Source organism: Hippocampus zosterae, chromosome 2 (assembly GCF_025434085.1).
Source record: "Hippocampus zosterae strain Florida chromosome 2, ASM2543408v3, whole genome shotgun sequence".
Classification (NCBI taxonomy): Eukaryota; Metazoa; Chordata; class Actinopteri; order Syngnathiformes; family Syngnathidae; genus Hippocampus; species Hippocampus zosterae.
In genome coordinates this window covers 27678685-27698573 of record NC_067452.1, presented here as the reverse complement: position 1 = coordinate 27698573, position 19889 = coordinate 27678685, and the positions used below count along the sequence as shown (strand labels likewise).

Genomic DNA, 19889 nt, shown 5'->3' with positions numbered 1-19889 from the left:
CCAATCAGCGGAGTAATCTAGCCAGATCCACTTAGGGCTGATGTCATTAAGCTGCTCAAGGCAGCGCAGCACGTGGAATGCTGAGAGATGCACTGCAGAAAGATTTGCGTGCATCTTTGCGGAGCTGCGTGGTAGAGCAACATGACCATGTGTTTTTTAAACGTTGTCATTGATACCTAACGGATTACAAGAAATAACATTTTTTTTGTTTTGTTTTGTAATCCAAGGGTGTATAAAGTCAACATGGAATGCATTGGAGAGGTAACGTGTGTGATGTCATGATCCACTGGACATGTAAATGATGGAATTCTGATAGACGGCAATCATGCAAGATTGGATGAAACAAATTCACGTGTAATAATTATATCTATTAAGGGTAATTGAAAAGTTCATATAATAATTGCAGAATATGTTAAAGTGAGATTTTTGTTGTTGTTGATTGCTATAACTTTGCTGCTGTGAATCTGGAATTTCTCCATTGCGAGACTAATAAAGGTTTTCTTAGTTTTCTTAGTGCTTATTTTTGTTTCTCACTGTGGTGTTGACTGACTGTCCATCCACTAATGAGATTGTTCAATAGTATTGCAGTTCCCGCCAAGTGTCAAGATTACACTGGATTTGTCCCCGGCGTGCAGTCAGGAATTCCGTAGAGGTCACAAATTTGCGTTTTGATTTTCTTCAACCCATACGAGATTACCGGTAGTTCTCATTGTCAATTCAAGAAATATGTTGATGTGTGTGTGGCATCGGTCGTACGAAAGATGTTGATTGTCTGGCTTTGCAGCCCTGATGTGCAGTCATTTGGAAAAGCGACCTCGTAAATGTGACTTTGAGTTGGTTTGTTGACAAATATACAGTACAACTAAATTATTAATATCAAATATTAGCAGTGATGGGAAGTAACTGAGTACAAATACTTTTTTGCTGCACTTGACTACTTGACTCCAGTATTTATTCCACATCCATGAAATTATTTAGAATAACTGTTGGATATTGCAGCCCGGTGACCCAGTGGTTAGCGCGTCAAGTTCACAGTGCAGAGGTACCGGGTTCAATTCCAGCTCTGGCCTCCCTGTGTGGAGTTTGCATGTTCTCCCCGGGCTTGCGTGGGTTTTCTCCAGCTACTCCGGTTTTCTCCCACATTCTAAAAACATGCATGGCAGGCTGATTGAGCACTCTCAATTGTCCCTCGCTGTGAGTGTGAGTGCGGATGGTTGTTTGTCTGTGTGTGCCCTACGATTGGCTGGCAAGCAGTTCAGGGTGTCCCCCGCCTACTACCTGAAGACGGTTGGGATAGGCTCCAGCACCCCCCGCGACCCTTCGGAGGATAAAGCGGATTGGAAAATGGATGGATGAATGTTGGATATTGTTTGGCTACAAAAATGATTTACTATGGCAAATGTGCAGTGTCTTGCGCCAAACTCCTGCTTCAGGTGACAAATTCTCAGTCTTATCTGAAAAAACCACAAATTAGGTGAGGGTTTTTTTTCAATTGTTATCAATTTAGCAATGTGTCTTACTTAGGTCACAATGTTGGCAAAGCTACTGGTGTTGTTTTGAAAGTATACTACAAATACATGTATCTTTTTTCTTCTCAGTACAAGCGAGACATAAGGCAATAAAAGTGGTCAACTATTTGAGTGGACAGTTTTTGTTTTTGTTGTATCAAGTTATCAAAACCAAGTATTGTATGTAATGAAATACAATTAATATAATTATTTTACTTTGGTACTTATGTACATTTCAGACTCTACTGTTGCTATCATTTCAGAGCAGGAGTTTTTTTGTGGGTTTTTTTATTTGCTCAAATATCTGTACTTCTACTTAGTGTAAGGTAAAATAGGTAACACTGTAGCTCGAAAAATGAATGAATTCATTCACACTTTTTGCAAATTGACTTGACTTTCCCACAAAGATCCACAACTCCATCCATCCATCTTCTACCGCTTTTCCGGGGCCGGGTCGCGGGGGCAACAGCTTTAGCAGGGAAGCCCAGACGTCCCTCTCCCTAGCTACTTCTTCCAGCTCTCCCCGGGGGATCCCGAGGCGTTCCCAGGCCAGCTGGGTGACATATTCTCTCCAGCGTGTCCTGGGTCTTCCTCGGGGTCTCCTCCCGGTGGGACATGACCGGAACACCTCACCGGGGAGGCGCTCAGGAGGCATCCGAATCAGATGCCCAAGCCACCTCATCTGGCTCCTCTCGATGTGGAGTAGAAGCGGCTCAACTCGGAGCCCCTCCTGGATGACTGAGCTTCTCACCTTATCTCTAAAGGAGAGCCCGGACACCCTGCTGAGAAAAATCTTTTCTGCCAGTGGAATCCGGGATCTCGTTCTTTCGGTCAGTATTGCATCCCTGCTATTTGCAGATGATGTGGTGCTGTTGGCTCCTTCAAACAGGGCTCTCCAACTCTCACTGGAGTGTTTCGCAGCCGAGTGTGAAGCGGTTGGGATGAAGATTAGCACCTCCAAATCTGAAACCATGGTCCTCAGTCCGAAAGGGGTGGAGTGCCCCCTCCGGGTCGGGGAGGAGATCTTGCCCCAAGTGGAGGAGTTTAAGTATCTTTGGATCTTGTTCATGAGTGAGGACAGGAGGGAGCGAGATATTGACAGTTGGATCGGTGCAGCGTCTGCTGTGATGCGGACGTTGTATCGGTCTGTCGTGGTGAAGAAGGAGCTGAGCCAAAAGGCGAAGTTCTCAATTTACCGGTCGATCTACGTTCAAACCCTCATCTATGGTCACGAGCTGTGGGTCGTGACCGAAAGAACAAGATCCTGGATACAAGCGGATCCACAACTCTACTGACTATAAGTGTGGTGACCAAGTTGCCTATGGTAATAGCAGTACTCTACTGCATAGTAAAAGGCTTATCTACTTACCGGTAAATTAAATGCAGTCGGACTAGACAGTGATGCTTACAACTTAATACATGGGCAATGGCAAGAGTCCAGGAATTGAGATTCCTTTCATATACAGTACAGTACACACTGAGCAGCCACAGAAACAATTCAATTCATCAAAGTACGGTACGCACTATCAGCTCAATAATCAAGACATTGTTCAATTCATGCCACTCCAATGTTGTCTGCAAAGGCCGAACAACATTACCATATATTTGCCAAAGCAAACTATTTCATGCAGCTTTTTAATTGGTTGTCATTATATTGTGCAATAGGGTGGCCCGGTAGTCCAGTGGTTAGCACGTCGGCTTCACAGTGCAGAGGTACCGATTCGGTTCGATTCCAGCTCCGGCCTCCCTGTGTGGAGTTTGCATGTTCTCCCCGGGCCTGCGTGGGTTTTCTCCGGGTGCTCCGGTTTCCTCCCACATTCCAAACACTCTTAATTGTCCCTAGGTGTGAGTGTGAGTGTGAGTGGTTGTTCGTTTCTGTGTGCCCTGCAATTGGCTGGCAACCGATTCAGGGTGTCCCCCGCCTACTGCCCGGAGACAGCTGGGATAGGCTCCAGCACCCCCCGCGACCCTAGTGAGGATCAAGCGGCTCGGAAGATGAATGAATGAATGAATGAATGAATGAATGAATATATTGTGCAATTGGTCAACAGGTGAAGAAGTGGTGAACAAAGTGCTTAGCACATCTAGCTCCCAGGTTTGGGGTTCGGATATCGGCTCAGGACTTCCTTCATGGAATTTACATGTTCTCTCATGTACCTCCTACTCGGCCTGTAATGATAATCTATATATATATATATATATTCTTCGGTGCCACGTGTTAATTTCTTCAGGCCTGCGGATCATTTTTGAAATCAGGAAGTATTTTGTGTTACAAACAACCAGGCCAATACATTACTATAGCATTGACTGTATTAACTGTATTACACTCTGTATGAACAAAATAAGAGGCATCATGTGACTTGTAACAGCATCACAGCATTCTGGGAAAGCCTCTGTGCAAACGTAGTTAGCATCAGTCTGCTTCGTACCAAAAATGTTTATAAGGTAAAGCATCTTGTGAAAAAATATATACTGTATAAAGTGACTCTTTACAGCACCCACTAATGAATATAGAAGCGTTAGTGAGAATTATTTTCATTATTTTTTTTAACCCTTGTTTTCATATGACAGGTGACCCCTCAGCTAATGATGGCTGTGGGCACAGCAGTGATTGGCTCCCTCCAGTTCGGCTACAACACTGGCGTCATTAATGCTCCTCAAAATGTGAGTATCACAGCCGTGTAAAATCCGGAGGTGGTAATTCAAAACCAACGTAATTTGAAAAAAAAAATTGTCCTGCAGCAGTGTTTTTATTGATTTCTTAACTTTACATTTTATCATTGAAAAATTCTGAGAGAACTTTGAACACAAGTCATGAACAACCTCTCATTCTTCCCCCTACTTGCAAAAGATGTTTTCAGACGTACGGAGTTTGATGCTTGCACTTTGCGTGGGATACTTAGCGCGTTTAATTTAAATTTGAAGTGACATGGAGCAGGTTAAGGGGATTATACAGTGCTATGTTGGCATATTAAAAGATTACAGGGTTGAATGTTTTGTTTATGGCGACACGATGTAGAGTGGTTCTTACATCTGCCTCACAATCCTGAGGTTAGGGGTTTGAATCAGGGCCTCAAGCCTACCTGTGTGGAATTTGCTGTTCTCCCTCTGTTTGTATTACGGTAGTTTTTTGAAGGCTACAATGACTTTCTCCCACACTTCTGGAGACACTCTATTACTGCCCTTGGAGTTGAACGTGAGTGTGAAAGTCAGCTGAGATGGTTCCCAGCTCACCTGTGTCGGGACCGGCATCAGGACAGGCAAGATAGAAAACAGATGAAACCTTCACTTATATTTGGACTGCATTGTCATATGGCACGAATGGATGAAAATCTAGGACAGGCCAATAATAACAATATTGATAGGGTAGGAGAACAGTTTGGTGCACTCTGGCTATATAGAGCAGAGGCCCGCCTATTTTGTATTTCGCCATTCATGAATTCACCTATTCCCAAATTTATATTTGGGAATATATTTGTTATGTGTTGTTATGCTGCCGCTGTTGTGAAAGCGCTATATAAATCAGCATGTATTGTATTGTATATTCGCTGTGGGGAAGGTCAATATGTCAATTCAGAGTTCACTCAAACACGATTTTCAGAAATAGGCAGAAAACCAACCAGGTCACCCCATTATCATGTCCATTCCTATATACAGTCTTCCCATTGAATCCTGAATTTGAATAACCATCTTTTGGTGAATCATATCAGGTTAAGGTCATACGAATCAAGCTGAAATTTGTGTTTTTTTTCCCTTCTTTGCTGTGGTTCAGATCATTGAAAGCTTCTACAATGAGACGTGGACGAGCAGGTTTTCTGAGCCCATCTCTCAGAGCACATTAACAGCTCTGTGGTCCCTCTCAGTGGCCATCTTCTCAGTGGGGGGAATGTTTGGTTCCTTCTCGGTTGGCCTCTTTGTCAACCGCTTCGGCAGGTGGGAGTCCCATGCCCGTTGATATTGAGCCTATTGTCAGAAATAGGAATGAAATCGAAGAAACCAAATGGCTTTTTTTTTTGAAGGCGGAACTCCATGCTCATGGCCAACGTGCTCGCAGTTATTGCTGCTTTGCTCATGGGCTTCTCAAAGCTGGCTGCCTCATGGGAATTACTCATCATTGGACGCTTTACGGTGGGCCTGTATTCTGGCCTGTCCACTGGCTTTGTGCCCATGTATGTGGAGGAAATCTCCCCGACGTCTCTCCGCGGAGCAATGGGCACTCTGCATCAGCTGGGCGTTGTCATCGGCATCCTCTTGGCACAGGTAAATTACTTCTTCCTCAAACAACGACAGTGTTTGTCGCTATTGCTTTTATGGGTCTTGACAATCTACTTCCTTACTGTAATGTCCTTGTATACGGCGAAGCAGAACCTCAGTCACTGAAGTCCTTTTCAGCTCTTTCTTGGAATTGTAACGCACACGAACACAATGAGCACACTCAAGCTGGAATTGTTGTTGACCAAAGCGCACACCGATCCATTCCATATATTCTTCTTCACCTCCTGGTGTGCGCATCTTAACCAAAATGCCGTTCCTTTTTTTTCTTGGCACATCTGGTTTTTCGGATCTTGGCATTTTTCGTTTTTAAGTTTGACCTATGAAAGCTTGCACAATCTGGATTTACATATAATTTATAACTGTGACGTTTCAGAAAACAAAGTAGCGCCTGTTTCTTGCTCACGCTTTATTCTTTAATATTACTAAATATATTACGTTTGTTTTTGTTATTTTATGAAAAACTAATGCACAAGACAAAAAACATGGGCAGATTTCGATTCAGTGCAAAAAAATTATTTAGAGAAGTTTACTTGCATCCCTGATAAAAAAAATGTCGGAAAAATTTGTTGGCCAGTGTAATGGACTACTGTACAACAATATGAGATCAGCAAATATGATCCACCTTTCGTGAAGCCACACAGTTTGCAGACAGAATTTTATGGTTCATAGTTTTTAATTAATTTACCCTGAAAAGGATACTCGGTTCAAGTTTATTGGCTTTCACTTGGAATAACTGTTGTATTATATTGACAATACTCACAGATGTAACAATGTCCCTCATATCTTGTGTAGATTTTGGGGATCGAATCCATCATGGGGAACGATTCCCTCTGGCCAATGTTGTTAGGGTTCACTCTGCTGCCGGCCATTTTGCAGTCTGTCCTGCTGCCTCTCTGCCCAGAGAGCCCAAGATACCTCCTAATCATCTGCAACGAGGAGAGCAAAGCCAACAACGGTAAGACACGCTCAAAGTACCCATCTCCAAAATGTTCTCATACATTACATATTTATTTGCAGTATGGTACATGTAGATATCATGAGTTGAAATGTGAACTGAAATGAAACCAAAACTTAACGTCAATTTAAAAAAATGTAAAATTCTTAAAACAAATGTAAAATAAATAGTGAATGCATGAAAATATCTATAATTGCAAATGACACGGTGAATGGTTGTATATATGTGACATGAGATTGGCTGGCGACCAGTCTACGGTGTACTCCACCTCTTATTCCAAGTTAGCTGGAATAGGCTCATTCACCCTAATGGGGCAACCATGATAGAAAATTGATATTTTTTATCATGGATTGCTGTTGTATGGTGTCCCACAAGGTTACATTTTGGGGCCCCTGCTGTTTTCATTTTATTTACTGCCCTTGGTTCCATCATTAAGGAAGCATAGTATTTCCTTTCACTGCTACATGGGTGACAGTCAGATCGATATCTATCCCGCAAAGCAAAAAGGGTGATTTTTCCTGAAGACCACTTTTGTCTGGTGAAAATCCGTAATCTTCTTAAATCTTCAACGAAAAAACAAGTTATAATTTTTGGTCTCGGTAGCGTTGCACATCTACTCCCCTCCACCGTCTTCTCGAATTTGTGTTTTAAATTGGACATTGATTTCATATAGGTCTGGCAAATTGGCACTGTTGTTAAATTCATCTTGAGCATCTGGCTAAAGTTACTCTCCTTTCACAAGAGCACTTAGAAATCATGACTTAGTTAAATCTCGGCTAGATGACTGCATGGCACGTTATTTTGGAGTCAGCCAGTCCTCCTTTAATCACATCTAGTTGGTCAAATCCTGCTGCCTGCCTCCTTACTAGAGGTATTAGGAGGGAGCACATGACTCCAATTCTGACCTTCCTTCACTGGCTCCCTGGGCATTTTAGTGTTTCATTTTAAGATTCTATTACTTGTCTTTAAATTGTCTCACCCCAACTTACCTCTCTAAACTCCTCCACCTCTACGTGCCAGGTCAGCAGACCAGATGCTACTGGAGGTACTGAGAACTAAGTGGAAGTTCAGAGCTAGGGAACAAGCTTTTTCCGTTGATGTTATGAATGAATAATTTAAACTGTATTTTCACGACAGAAAATACAGTTTCGACTGTCAGATTTTTATTCCATGTTCAGCAATTTATATGCAGCCTTGGTTGTTTTTAAAGTGATCTTTCAATAAAGTTGACTTGACTTGATCTACGTATCCATCTCAAGGTTCATACATTACACTCATTTTGTAGTGTTGGTGAAGCTGCGTGGCACCGAAAACGTGAGCGAGGATATGACAGAGATGAAAGAAGAGAGCCAGCAGATGTCGACGGAGAAAAAAGTGACAATATTTGAGCTCTTGCGCGCCCCCGTCTATCGCCAACCCGTCCTTGTTGCCGTGATGCTGCAGCTCTCACAGCAGCTGTCTGGGATCAACGCTGTAAGTTGGCCAGCAACTCTTACGTTCTATTCACATGTGATCACTGTACGGAACATCAAGCATCGAGTGGGATTCAGCTTCCCTGTAACACCGGCCAGGAAAAATATTGGAAGTGGAGGGACAAACATACTGTACATTAGTGCATGCCATTCTGCTAAATTAATACTATTTCAGTTTTAGGATGCATTTTTAATCCTGAAGGAAACCTGAGATGCAGTAAGTGTCAGAAATTGGAAAAGAATTAGTCAGTGAACACGTGGACCTATACGAAGGCCAAACGAATGAACACCAGTGGTGGGCAGTTACATCCAGTCGGGCCTAAACAGTCTCAGAAGCTCTAATGCACATTTATAACTTAAATTCTAATACTTGTTCAATGTAATACTGTTTAATTTTTTCCCCCAACAGTCTGTTTTCTTTATTTCAAAGAATTTCTCCTGGATGCACTGCCTTGTGTCTGTAAATGTTTGATTTTTTTTTGTTGGTGTTTGTTTTTTTTGTTTTTGGTCAGTCAGATTTGAGCCCCTGCCATGTCACTCTAAAACACACATGGGCCTTCGTAATCAGTAGTGCTGGCACGTAGCTTACATTTTATCAGCAATGGAACTGTTTCTTTAACCAATGAGATTTGACAGTCAGCCTCACCCTCAGTGATGTTATTATTTTTCCATCATCTGATTGGTTGGTCACAGCAAAACTTGTTACAAGCAACTTCGACGACCAAAACGCATCTGTAGTGATCCGTACACATCAATTTACTTAATAATCATCTTTGTTGAGTTTTGTGTATTTGATGTAAAAAAAAAAAGTTTTTGTCATGTTGTTAGATTAACATTGATATTGCCTGCGATTGACTGATGACCAGTCCAGAGTATATTCCACCTCTCACCCAAAATCAACTGGGGTAAACTCCAGTTCACCCGTGATCTTCGTGAAGATATGCGCTATAGAAAATGGATGGATGGATGGATATTGATTCTGCTTCTGATCTACCTGCCATAGTTGCGTGTTGTTATATTGTGGTTTTGTGTCGTAGTAGTGACGGTTTCCTCTGATTGTGACGTGTAGTGACATGAAGAGGTGGATTAAGTAGAGTTCACTCAGTCCCCACTGAAGGCCCGAGTTACCGAATGCACGGCCCTCCGGCAGCCCTACGTGGCTGATTTGACTTGATGTGCAAAGCCAATCCTAAAGGTGCAGCTCCCTCTGCTGGATCTGGTTGAACACTGCACCACTCGTCGCCTGTGCTAGTGTGCTGCACATGTGAATAAAGTATATTCATAATTATATATTATCAAGTATTGCGCACGGTCATAATAAAATATACATTATATAAAATCGTCAACAATTGCCCGTAGCAAATTCTATCTTGAAGTTGTCTTGCTCTACCAGCTTGCTAGTATGTTATTTGCAACGTTACTTGACGACTGGGCTTGATGTAAAATAATCAATCTGTATTTGAACTTTTGCGAGCCAGGTTGTTATATTGCTGTGTTTTTCCAGCTGCTAACGTATAAGCACCAATTACTTCTCATAGGAAATGCTACTTCAATACGTGAACAAGATGTCAAATCCTTATCAAGTGGACTTTCTTGACTAACGTTGCTATTTTGCCTAAATGTTTGCATGCATGCATACCAGTGGTGACCCTGTTCGCTTTTGTTTGTGCTTAGAAACGGTACCTGAATATGGGGATACATTAATTCATTTTGATGGGCCTTAGCAGTTGGCTGCGCAGGTTGTCATCTTTCTGTGTTAGTACAGTAATGCAACTTTATGGTTGCGAGCAATTCTCATCACTATTGTATTGGCATTCACGCTCAATTTCTAAGGAAAGTGCATTTTCCAAGTTTATGGGACAGTTGCTACATTCTCTTATTTTGATGGACAACTGCAGTAAGTAATTACTGGTCGATTTTAAACACATCCTCAATTCCTTTCGTGTTCTCCCCTTTTAGGTGTTCTACTATTCTACCGGAATCTTTGCAAAAGCAGGTGTGTCCCAGCCTGTCTATGCAACCATCGGAGCAGGAGTAGTAAACACAGCCTTCACAGTGGTTTCTGTAAGCAACAAAATAAACATTTTGGAAAACGTAATAGTTTAGGTTCAGAATGTTTCAGTGACGCTCTCTTTTTGTGCAGTTGTTTGTGGTGGAGCGTACGGGCAGAAGGCCACTCCACCTGACTGGTTTAATGGGAATGGCAATATCTGCAGTTGTTCTCACTCTTGCGATGGCCTTGTTGGTAAGTGTATTCAATACTGCCTTTATTTTATGTTTAGGTTGCGTGGAGACTAAATAAATAATCATAACAATTGTGGTATTCCTGCTGAAAGTTACTGTGTCCCGCAGGATCAATACAGCTGGATGTCCTATGTGAGCATTGTGGCCATTCTAAGCTTTGTCGCCTTTTTTGAAATTGGCCCGGGCCCCATCCCATGGTTCATTGTGGCAGAACTCTTCAGTCAGGGGCCCCGACCTGCTGCCATCGCAGTCGCTGGCTTCTCGAACTGGTCTGCCAATTTTGTAATCGGCATGAGCTTTCCATATGTTGAGGTGAGGTTGTTGGTGTTTTCCGAAAATAAAAATTTGCTCAAATAGACACTTATCAAGCACCCTAAATGAAGCTTGGATAACTTGGTCAACATGGATCAGATATTCTTTCAAAATCAATCGGGATCTTTTGCTGACATAGAGTAATCAGATGTCATAACAATGGGCAGACAATCCAATAGTAAAACTGATGTCAGAGTGAATAATCAAATATGACTAAGGGCAGTTTGATGTTCGCAATTTATAGAACCATTTGAGCTCCTGAGCAAGCAAGGTTCACGTTTTAAATCCAATTCTATCCGCTTCTCATCTTCTTCAGTATCAAGTTGCTTGGCTGCAGTGCTTGTTTGGGGACTACTTTTGATTAAACTGAAGTACTATTGAAATAAGGCTCTCACTCTATTCTGTGCTGTACTCCAACTTGAACACTGGTGTTTCTCTCCCTTCAGCAACTCTGTGGTCCCTATGTCTTCATCATCTTCACGGTTCTCCTGGTGGGCTTCTTCATCTTCACCTACTTCAAAGTGCCCGAAACCAAGGGCCGTACCTTTGATGAGATTTCTGCAGGCTTTCGACAATCAACCGGCCGCGGTGCTGATAAATACGCAGCCTCTGAAGAGTTCAACACACTCAGGGGGGATGATCCTGACCTTTGAAAGCTGTGCTCAAATTTCCTTCATTTCATACATATTTGAATCCCAATTTATTTGTTGTTACCCGTCTATGATTCTTGTCCTGTTCAGTTTTGGTGCTACAAGGAAGGTAGAAGGACTGTTGTGACACCAAACATACAAATGCAGTGTCATATGACAATCCCATTGAAAATAATTAGTAGGCCTGAAAAGTAGTTCTTCTTTGGTCTTATCTCTGTGTAATTTCTTAGGAGGTTACTGATTGGGCAATGCAATGTTTATTTTGTTCTCTCATTGTGTTTGGTTCTTAGTTTGGATGTGGGAGAATAGAACTTGTCAGTCACAACACCACTTTCATCTTAATAATTTTACACAACCTTCAATTTGGGTTGAGCAATGACACTTCTTTCATTCTTCCTCCATTGTTATTTCAGAAACGATTATACTGTATTAACTCATTCAGAATTTGTTTAGCATAGACACTGCATGTGTGTGTATATACAGTATATTCATAAATACACATTCTCACACACATACCTACTGTATATACTTGTATTGCAGCTTCACATTAACGCTTTAGAGCAGAAGGATAGAACCGGGTAACCCGGAGCCTCTCCATGCCTGTGTCAGGCCACCGAGGTGGTCATCAATTTAGTTGGGTTACAATCAAACTGCAGTTACATCGACAGCGGAAGCCAAAATCGGTACAATTGAATTGATCTCGTAGGCACCACAGTTAATAAAGTTAATCCACCGACTCTCCTGTGTTTATTCTGCCGTTGCAAAGTGCATAGATACAGATTAACCCATTTAATCCCACCGGTCCCATTTGTGAAGGACAACCATGATTTCATTTACAGAGCTTGAAATTTTTTTATTACTGATTATTTAGAAGGGCTACCCGGATACACCTGATTTTGACTTTTAAATGTCTGGGAAAATTTGGGATTAAATGGGTTAACACACACACGCACGCACCCACACAACTATTTATTATTTGGAGAAAAGGCTAAACTAAAACTTTGAAAAATGTTTCCAAATTCATATGTAACACATGTTGACTCACTTGAGTCTTAACATTAAAAAAAACAACAACAACAACAAAATCGGACAAACGCAATTGACAATGATTTCAAAGGTGCAGTTAAAAATCTGTGCTCAGTAAATAGTAACTGTCAAAGAAAACAACTAAAAACAAACAGTCAGAGTAACATGGAGTAACGGTAATTGAAAATGCCGAAAAGATTTTCATTTCCTGCATTTCTGGCCAAAATCCTAAAAGTACAAAAGAAATTTAAAAATATATATATTGTCAGGTAAACTTTTTTTTTTCTTAATAGCTGCATTCCAAAATAGCTTAGGGGTGCTTTTTTATCCTTTCATTTAAAACTAAATACCATAAAAATCATCATCAAGCTATGATGACACTTCATGGAGTGGTGACTGTGAAGAAGCATCCAGCTGTTCAAACATGTCATCGATCACCTGCCACAGGCAGTTGTCCAGTGGGAAGTCATTGTCCACCAGATTCACCAAAAAGTAATTGTCATGAATGTATTTGATGATCATCCGAGAAGGCGACTCGTCTTCGTACAGTTTGGCCCATTGCTCGATCCACAAGGCAAAAGCCTCATCCTGAGGGCAATACCCGGATATGTTTGTTCTGGCCAACGGGGATGTATCAGTGCAGTTCGCAAACATCTTGACCCATGTTTTCTTACCTTCCAGAACATAAAGCTGACCGGGTCCACAATGGTGGGCTGAACAATCTCCCTGCCTGGGAATATCCCCCACGTGACGGCATTAGGTTGCATGTCCGGGGCGTTGGTCAGGTTACGTCCCTTGGTGCAAAATAGACTGTATGGTTACGCGTTGACAGAGAAATCAGGAAATGCGTGGCTTCCTTTTGAAACTTACGCGCACGTTCACAATGTGGTAGTTGACACGGGGTTCATACTTTTTCAGTACTTCGAGGAGAGCAGACACATTTTCGCTGGAGGTGAAGAACTCCAGATAGGCCTGTTGGATAGAAATGTCTGAGGCAACGCGCTCACACGCCGTACAAAAGCGACACCCGTTTCATCGATCAAGTGGTTGTACTTTCTGAAAGACGTAGCCTCCGGGAGGGCCCCAGCCCACTATTGGATCGGTGGAGGGTTTGCCGTTGATGTTGGGCTGAGAGTTGATAGTTAGCACGCCTCGTCTATTCACTTTCTCCAGTTCGTCCTTCAGTAGGTTGGTTTCCTGGGCCAGAGGCTCATCATTCCAAGGCAAGCATATCACCTGACAAAGAGGAATGCTTAGCACTTGATTTGTGTGGCTGGCGTTGGGCCTCTAGAGCAGGGGTGGCCAAAGTGTGGCCCACGACATTCTTGAAGCACGTTTACACTATCAAGATTCCTGAAATATGTGTTACATAAGTGTGTTGGAATGTTTGTCCCACTCATTTAACGGGCAAAATTTGAGGGCATTACAATACTTGAATGTGATCTTTCTGCGCCTCCTCCCTTTACGTGGGCTTCTGCGTGAGCTAAACACTAAAGTATAAGACAGATACAAAGAGGTGCTGTAAAGGGATCCATCTACCTTGTGTCCGCTTCGATTTGGCTGAGCTGTGATGTAGGAGGTAAAAACCTCATAGACACTCGCCTCATTCTTCAGCTCCTCTCCCCACATCTTTAGCAAGTCTTCTTTGGATGACTTGCTCTTCAAGTAGAACAAGTAGTAATCATTCAACTCACCAAAAGCTGGAGATGAGGAGTTACCCCTAGTAGGAAAAACAACAGCATGATCCTTCTTCTGTTTTTCAAGCTAGGGTTTTTTTCTGATACAGAAAGCAATCAATAATATATCACATTCCTTTCATCCTCCAACTTGGATTAAAAAAAAAAACTGACAAAAATCTTACCATCTGCCATTTGGGAACTCATCCCACTCCTGGGTTCTGTAGATGTAGCTCTTGGGCCTGGATGCCCAGAAGATGGGTCGCACGTCCTCGACCTTTCGCTTGGGATGTGCACTCACTGCCCAAGGAAGAGGCCGTCTGACAGAGAAAACAAGCTCGTCTTTGGACAACAGTGCGGGCTATGCAAAGGGAAGAATCTGTAGTTTGCATCGAGGATCTTTTTGACACGCAAGGAACAAAATTACACTTCTGGTTTTGCTCCAACTTTTCAGGAGCTGAATGCACAGCTCAAAGCCCAGTTTTCTCAAAGATGTGTTTTCACAAAGCTGTGTCTGTCTGTGTTAGTGAGCGCTTGATTAAATAATCTGGCCACTGCACAGGTGTAGCATATGAACATGCTGATTCGTAGAAATGGTGCAAGAACCAATACTAGGTATCAGGCCGATGAAGGTCTTACTTTTAGGTATTGTGTACTCATGGAGGAAGCTGATACAGGTCACCGATACTTAAGAGAAAAAAACATTTGATCTGGAGTAAGTCCACCTCGGCAGTAGTTGGCGCCGTAGTGAGGCAGTTTGACACGTCAGCAAATCCTCACCTGCTTGCGTTAGAAAGAAAGCTTTTGTTCACAATGTTTTTGTCATTGTGGAAATCGAAATTTGATACATCAAAAGTACTTGAAGTATCGGTACTTGGTATGGATAAGTCCTCAAAGATTGAACACACGTACTGGTATTGAATTAAATTAAATTTAATTGGTTTTGAATTGTGGGCTTCGGTTGTGGGCAGCTTACAGCGCAAGTGCAACAATCACACTCTCTAATCAGTACTTTGACACGTCACACTTGTGTGATGGATGGACTATCTCAGCAAAGAAGAAGAGCACACCATCACAGCTTTAGGCCTTTGGTGTGCTCAGAATAGTTTTGAGTTCAGCTTAAGAAAAATAGCAAAACAAAGTGTGCCACATTTCTCTTTTGGTTCAAAATATTTGGCAGCTACAGGGATGTCTCACCTCGGGTCCTCCACCCACAGGCTGAGCTGCCGGAGGACTTCCAGGGTGGCGACTTCTCGATTGAGAGTGTAGAAGTGCAAACCGGGTACTTTGCCACTTTGCAGCAACACTCTGCACATCTCCACCGCTAGTTGGATTCCATAGTTCCGAATAGCCGCATCATTGTCTTTGATGGGCTCAATGACTTCCATGATCTCCTCCGGCACCTCCAACTTTGAAAGCTTGACAAGCTGACGCAGAGACTGGTAGCCCTGAAGACAAATACAATTCAACTCCAGAGTCATGTGACCATATGATCAACATGAAACGACTTGCAGGTTAAAGCAGGAACAAACTTTTTATTGTAATGCCATGAAATACTTTTTTCTTACTTTTCTCACTCACCGCAGCATGACGCAAACTGAACAGGATCATTTTCGTGCCAACTTACTTCAATTATAGCCCCTTTACACCGCCTGTTAAAGCAGATTTCAACGCCTCTTTTCCGTGCTTCTATTTTGCATAAACTAACAGTTCAGCGAGACGGTTGCACCTCCCCCCAAAGAAGGCCTGTTGCATTCTATTGCAATTCATAACCAAAATGTTAGATATTAAATGACCACCATCAGTATGTGAGCTGTTACCTGAATAGGGAAGATGCCAGGAAGGATGGGACACGTGATCCCAACTGCCCGACAGTCATCAAGAAATTTAAGGTACGTTTCCGCCCTGAAGAACAACTGCGTGATTACAAAGTTGGCTCCGGCATCCACCTTCTCCTTCAGATGTCGCAGATCTTCCTCATAGCTTTCTGCCTCAGGGTGGCCAGTGGGATAACCTGCGGCACACACATTTGTCATCAATGACCAGCGAGAATCTCTTTTATAAGATGAGGTCATACCTGCGACACATATGTCAAAGTAGTCATCGAACTCTGATCGGATGTGTTTCACCAGGTCAATGGCATAGTTGAAGCAACCTTCCTCTTCCTCCCAGTCTGCACCCACTGGGTCTGTAGATATACAGGAATGTGAACCATCAAATTCTAAGAGATAAAAATGTACATGCCGAGAGAGCCACATCACAAAATAAATGACTTTGCTACCTCCTCTGAGAGCCATGATGTTTTTCAGGCCCAGGTGCTTCGCTTTGGCCAGATAGGCAGTGATCTTGTCTTTGTTTTGGTTGCAGCAGGTGAGGTGGAGGATGCTCTCCAGGCCACAATAGTTGACTGCTGTGCTGGCAATCATCATGGACGACGTTTCCTTGTCGGAACCCGGATCTCCAGCGGGATGCCATGTTATGTCAATGAAGAGTGGCCCGCCGGAGCCCATACGGTCAAATCTGAAGACGGAATGACATTCTTAGATCCAATACTCCTGAGTTTTGATTCAAATGAGGAGCTCATCACACACCTGTGCTATAAGCTATTTAAAAAAAAAAGATATGTTTTATGATTTGTTCCAAAGAGCATTTGGATTCTGACACATTAGTAGGACTTTTTTTTCCCACCCCCTCAATGACAGCAGACTTTTACATTGCAAGATCTCAAATCCCAGAGGTCAAGGAATAAACTAAGAACGAATTTTAAAAACACCTTTAAAGCACAGAACTTGGTGAGGTCATCATCCATGTCAAAACTTAGTGGCTTTTCTTTGTTGTAACCCTCTGGGCTCGATGTTGGCAATTTGAATCCCCTCACTTACTTTTTAAGAACCACTTTACGGGTAATGCAAATGGAATCAAACTAATCGAGGGTGTGAATTTTTTTGTCAGATCTTTTTTAAACTTCAGATTTCTAAAAATATCTCTACAACATATTCTTTACATCAAATTGTATCCTTAGGCAGGGTAAATGTGCCAGACCTAGCATAAATGCTAGTTTCCAGCCGTAGTCCGAAGTCAGGTTACTAAAATAGCACAGTGAGATACATAAAACTTTATGGCCACAATGACAGAAATGAGAACCCTGTGGCTCAGTCTGCGACACTGAAGACACAGGTTAGTTGTTTTTGCTCACTTGTACAGCCCACAAATAAAAGATCTAAATATTTTAAGTTTTATTTTGACTTTATAAAGACTGCGAGGCCCAGTCAGAGATAGTGGATGAGCTAAAAATGGTCCATGGGCTGCACGTTGTGCAGACAAATTGGAATTTGAAGGGTTAAAAAATGGTTATCTCATACTAATGACAAGAGCCGAAGTACAAAACTTTATGCAGTAAAACAACCCCCCACCCCTGAAAAAACTACAGCAATCTTTGAAAGCACAGTTTAATTTTACAAAGTAAAAAAACTTACATATTAAAACGGTGTGTACTTGAAATCACCTGCGCAGCGAATTTCACGGTTATATAATGGTGACTGTTGGAGCTCAACACTCTCTCCTGCATATGAAAAGTGCTTTGCTAATATCAGACAGTATGAATACAGAACAAGGAACTGACACGCATACCTCGAGATGAGATTCACCGCACCTGGGGCCGTTCGAGGGGGAAAGAATTCCAGAGAGAACCAGTGGTCCCCGGACTCGATCCTCCTCCTCATCTTGTCTCGCAGCCTGTCTGAACGATCTGAGTCCAGCACTGGCGTGGAACATCGGGAGCTCTCCTTGGAGCTCTCCCCGCCGCTGGTGCCCATCCCACTGGAGTCACTCTTACATGACTGGCAGCTGCCATCGCCTTGCTGAACCTGGTTCACCATAACGGGAAATTGCTCTAAAGAAACACAAACAGCACAGCAGAGTTACTATAGTAAAGATACAGTACGGGTCAAAGGTGTGAATGGTGCACAATGGATTTGCTGTACTTACAGTTTGTCATTTGACTGTTTTCAGGAGTGGGAAGTATTATTCGGATTAACAAAGAAGTCCACATATTTGTAACTGTACTCAAGTAGGTACTATAGGTAGGTAGGTACTATAGCTGCACTCTCCTTGAGTATTTAATTTACCTGACTACTTTTCACTTTTACTCCAAACACTTGAGAATATATTAGAATATCTCAGTACCTTCTTCTACATTCTTCCTCAAAATAGGCTGGTTACTTTGCTGCTATAAAGTGGGAATTTCTCCATTGTGGGACAAATAAAGGTTTTCTTATATTATCTTAAACCGCAGCAGAAAATATGTTACCAGTAATATGGCAAAAAAGGTCAACTGTGGTTGGGATTTTGAATTATTGAAATCTTAGGATCTTTTCATGTGGGGGAAAAAAACAGGGGAAATCAGCGGCATGGAGGAACAAGAACCAGGGGTCGATCATAAATGCCAATGAGAAACCAATTCAGAAAAGAATGATATTACCCATTCACTGCTTTATTTAGAAAATTATGTTGATGTCGGTCCCGAGAATAACTTGAAAACCAACAACTTCTTAAGTAAAAAAAAAAATTCAATGAAATCTGAAAAAACACTTGTGAATTTTTTTTTCAATTGTTATCAATCGCCCCACCCCTCAAAGGAGCACTATGCAAGTTTGTAAAAGAGGGAAAATATTTTGTGTATATGTAAATTCTCATTTTTGGTGTGTCTTTTCAAGTTTCAATCATGACTTGCCATGGACGATATTTACCTTTAATTAGGTTAAGGGGTTGAACCAGTATTTCTACTTTTGTCTCTCTTTTTAATGCTGCTGTTGGTTTTACACAAGGATATGTTTTTTCTACTAGTAAAGCGTGCAAGTACTTTTCCCATCTCTGATTGTTTTACATGTACACCCCAGAATCATTTTTTTTCTACTGTACGGAGTTTCCACGCGCTGTTGCGATTTTCGTACAAACTCGGGGAGGAACGGAACTTCGTCGTTATGCGGATACCTCTCCAATATTCAACACATTCCCAACTAGCGTTTTACGAACCTCAAGCTAGAGCAAAGGAACTAAAACCCGCATATTGCTTTGCAGTTTGACAAACAGGGACAGCTCATTTCGAATCGAAACCCAAGCAAGCGTTCCAACGCCAAACTGCGTCCATCCCATGACCATTAGCTTCTTTGTAACGGAGCGTGGTGGTAAACATGAACTCCCCCACGGATATTCATTTTAGTCACATGGCTGGGCACATGAAAGCGTGCACAATTAAGTTAGTCATAAAAGGACAGGCAATTATACTGTACTTGAATGCGTTAGCAGCTCCTGGTGCAGCACAGCTAGCAACTCACTGGCTGTGGCTTTGTTCGTATTAACGCCAAAAATACAGGCTATACCAGCTACAGGGTAAATTCGGCACATTACAAAGGCAAAGGTTAGGTCAAAGTAGTTGGTTCTCACACTTTTTTCAGTCACCCCGCTTTGTGTTGCCGGTGTTCCAGAATTTCCACGATATTAGTGGGAGGGCAAAAGAGGCGACAGCGTGGAAACTCGGAGGCATTCCAATCGATGACAGATGCTTCCATCAGGTGACGCTGTAGGCGAGGAATACCTGCCACACTCAAATTCTCATTGTAAAGTCGGACAGTTCTTAGTTTGCAGTCAACCGTGTCGATGAGGTCAAATTACCGTAAATTCATCTGCACGCGTTAAAGCACATTTTATATCTTTAAACTTTTGTGAATAAAATAGAATCGAATGCCTTTGTCTTCTCACATCACACAGGT

General features: G+C 42.2%; 2 protein-coding genes across 3 annotated transcripts; one reads left to right on the top strand and one right to left on the bottom strand.

The window, feature by feature from the left end:
• Positions 1 to 89: 89 nt before the first annotated feature.
• Positions 90 to 11794, top strand: LOC127596797 (solute carrier family 2, facilitated glucose transporter member 1-like). The gene is made up of 10 exons (XM_052059664.1): positions 90 to 261; positions 4080 to 4172; positions 5281 to 5441; positions 5528 to 5768; positions 6576 to 6738; positions 8024 to 8211; positions 10170 to 10274; positions 10354 to 10455; positions 10563 to 10766; positions 11213 to 11794. Exons 1-10 carry the CDS (start codon positions 244 to 246, stop codon positions 11417 to 11419), a joined length of 1482 nt encoding a protein of 493 aa, XP_051915624.1. The 5' UTR covers positions 90 to 243; the 3' UTR covers positions 11420 to 11794.
• Positions 11795 to 12135: 341 nt separating this feature from the next.
• Positions 12136 to 19735, bottom strand: mthfr (methylenetetrahydrofolate reductase (NAD(P)H)). 2 transcript variants are annotated; one of them, XM_052059663.1, is made up of 12 exons: positions 19564 to 19735; positions 17749 to 18010; positions 16400 to 16638; positions 16196 to 16306; positions 15939 to 16132; positions 15316 to 15566; positions 14304 to 14438; positions 13982 to 14162; positions 13496 to 13678; positions 13313 to 13414; positions 13117 to 13236; positions 12136 to 13030 (listed from the first exon to the last, which is right to left on the bottom strand). In XM_052059663.1, exons 2-12 carry the CDS (start codon positions 17994 to 17996, stop codon positions 12812 to 12814), a joined length of 1983 nt encoding a protein of 660 aa, XP_051915623.1. In that variant the 5' UTR covers positions 17997 to 18010; positions 19564 to 19735; the 3' UTR covers positions 12136 to 12811. The 2 variants fall into 2 exon arrangements, with proteins under 2 accessions (XP_051915623.1, XP_051915622.1); XM_052059662.1 differs by lacking the exon at positions 19564 to 19735 and adding an exon at positions 18106 to 18706.
• Positions 19736 to 19889: the final 154 nt, after the last annotated feature.

Bases quoted from the DNA above. Each gene is read 5' to 3' on its own strand.
- LOC127596797 (XM_052059664.1), top strand. The intron at 5,442-5,527 runs GTGGGAGTCCCA...TTTTTTTTGAAG, and splicing joins TTTGTCAACCGCTTCGGCAG to GCGGAACTCCATGCTCATGG. The intron at 10,275-10,353 runs GTAAGCAACAAA...CTTTTTGTGCAG, and splicing joins CAGCCTTCACAGTGGTTTCT to TTGTTTGTGGTGGAGCGTAC.
- mthfr (XM_052059663.1), bottom strand. From the start codon at position 17,996: ATGGTGAACCAGGTTCAGCAAGGCGATGGCAGCTGCCAGTCATGTAAG. The intron at 14,163-14,303 runs GTAAGATTTTTG...TTTTCCTACTAG, and splicing joins GAGTTCCCAAATGGCAGATG to GGGTAACTCCTCATCTCCAG. The intron at 13,679-13,981 runs GTAGATGGATCC...CCTCTTTGTCAG, and splicing joins CAAATCGAAGCGGACACAAG to GTGATATGCTTGCCTTGGAA.